This window comes from Sphaeroforma arctica (genome assembly GCF_001186125.1).
Source record: "Sphaeroforma arctica JP610 unplaced genomic scaffold supercont1.2250, whole genome shotgun sequence".
Lineage (NCBI taxonomy): Eukaryota > Ichthyosporea > Ichthyophonida > Sphaeroforma > Sphaeroforma arctica.
The window spans coordinates 6,190-7,823 of record NW_014038308.1 but is presented as its reverse complement, the minus strand read 5'-3'; the positions used below and the strand labels follow the sequence as shown (position 1 = coordinate 7,823).

General features: G+C 41.5%; 1 protein-coding gene across 1 annotated transcript in view; it reads left to right on the top strand.

The window, feature by feature from the left end:
- Positions 1-513: 513 nt before the first annotated feature.
- SARC_12365 (hypothetical protein) overlaps positions 514-1,634 on the top strand; it is a gene marked incomplete at its 5' end in the record, with an annotated part of 3,097 nt that continues 1,976 nt past the window's right edge. The window contains 2 exons of the mRNA XM_014293529.1: positions 514-616; positions 1,528-1,603. Coding sequence (XP_014149004.1) covers positions 514-616; positions 1,528-1,603 — 179 coding nt within the window. The remainder of the gene's footprint in view (positions 617-1,527; positions 1,604-1,634) is intronic.

Below are 1,634 nucleotides of genomic sequence, written 5' to 3'. Positions count from 1 at the left end.
AATAATATATATATATATATGTGTGTATATAGTATATATAAATATATATATATGTGTGTGTGTGTGTGTGTGTGTGAGTATGACTGAGTGTGTGTGTGCGTGTGTGTCTGTTTCAGTGTCTGTGTCTGTGTCTGTGTCTGTGTCGTGTCTGTGTTTGTGTGTGTAATTGTTTCATGTTGCGCGCGTGTCTGTGTGAACGTGCGCACACATATCGAGAAATGTACAACAAATAGTATCAGTAGAAGCATTACATCTTAGAAGGAACACTCGCTTTGGAGTGTTATACCACACACAGGTACTCGCTTGTACTACACAATCATTTGCATACGAGGAAGTATACAGAACTATGTAATATTTCAACTGAAACTATGAATTCAAGCGCTTCTACAGCTTCACGGATGGTCCGATGAACATGTACATATTTATTATAGTTGTGTATTCTTGACCATCCCACCCATGTGCTCATACATACTTAATATATATCTATCTATCTTATACACACTCTCTCTAATAGGCTGCCAAGTTGAGTGCGGCTGCAACGTGTGTGCTTGGGCTACTGGAGCTTCTGCTGTTTTTACGCATTGCTTTCATCGAGAACACTAACACCAGAATACAGGTCTGTGGAGTGGTCATGCACGTGTTGTACTTGAGCGTAGGGGTCTATGTATTGTAGTACAGAGGTAGTGAGATGTGAGGGATGGTTATACATGTGTTGTCCTTTAGTGTAGTGGTGCAGATGCACTATGTCTTAATACAGTGGTCTCGAATAGCCGTGCATGTGTGTTGTTTAGTTTTGGCACAGATGGGCTGTGCATTGGTACGGGTGTGTGGGGTTTTAAGAGTTTTAGAGCATTACTATACACTAAACCCTAAAACCCTAAACCCTAAAATCGGTAATATGATTTTGTCGTACGGGAGTATTGTGAAAGGACACTTGTGTATTGTGTGTAAACACTGAGGTCTCGGGTATTAGTACAGACGGTTCAGGTAGCCAGACATACACAACTGAACACGGTGCAAATCACTAGCTATCACAGTGTGATATTCAAAGATATGTGCGTGTCATGTATTGCCACAGGTGTGCTGTGTATTGCATTGATATAGGTGTGTTGGAGTATCGTGTGTGTGTGTTGTATATGTGACTATGTGTGTCGTTGGGTGGCATATCTATACCGTGGCATTATACAAGTGTGTCGGGCAGAGCTTTTCCTCTGTTATGTAATGGTGTGGGTGAGTCCTTCAGTGTCACGAATAACTCAGATTATCGTGTGTTTCCGTAAAAGTTTGGTATAGCACAATATTGATACGCTCCTCAGGTGTAGAGGTGCATACGAATCTGTACCAAGTAGTTGTATAAGACGCTGGTGATAGTATCTGTGTCTGACGAACCCTTCGTGCTCATCTGTTGGCCATAGCGCTGTCAAAATCGATCGCTCCTCACTTCGTATATTTTGGTTTTCATTTGTCTTTTCTCATTTCTCGTTTGTATTTTATTTTATTTTCTCTTCTTCGGTATCTGTTGCGCAGAGGGAAATCACACTGCTTGGGCCTGTGCTGTTCCATGCCGTTCAGAACTCTGAATCTGCCAAAGCGCTATGGGATGGTATGACATGTATCTTTTGATTGGAAAAATC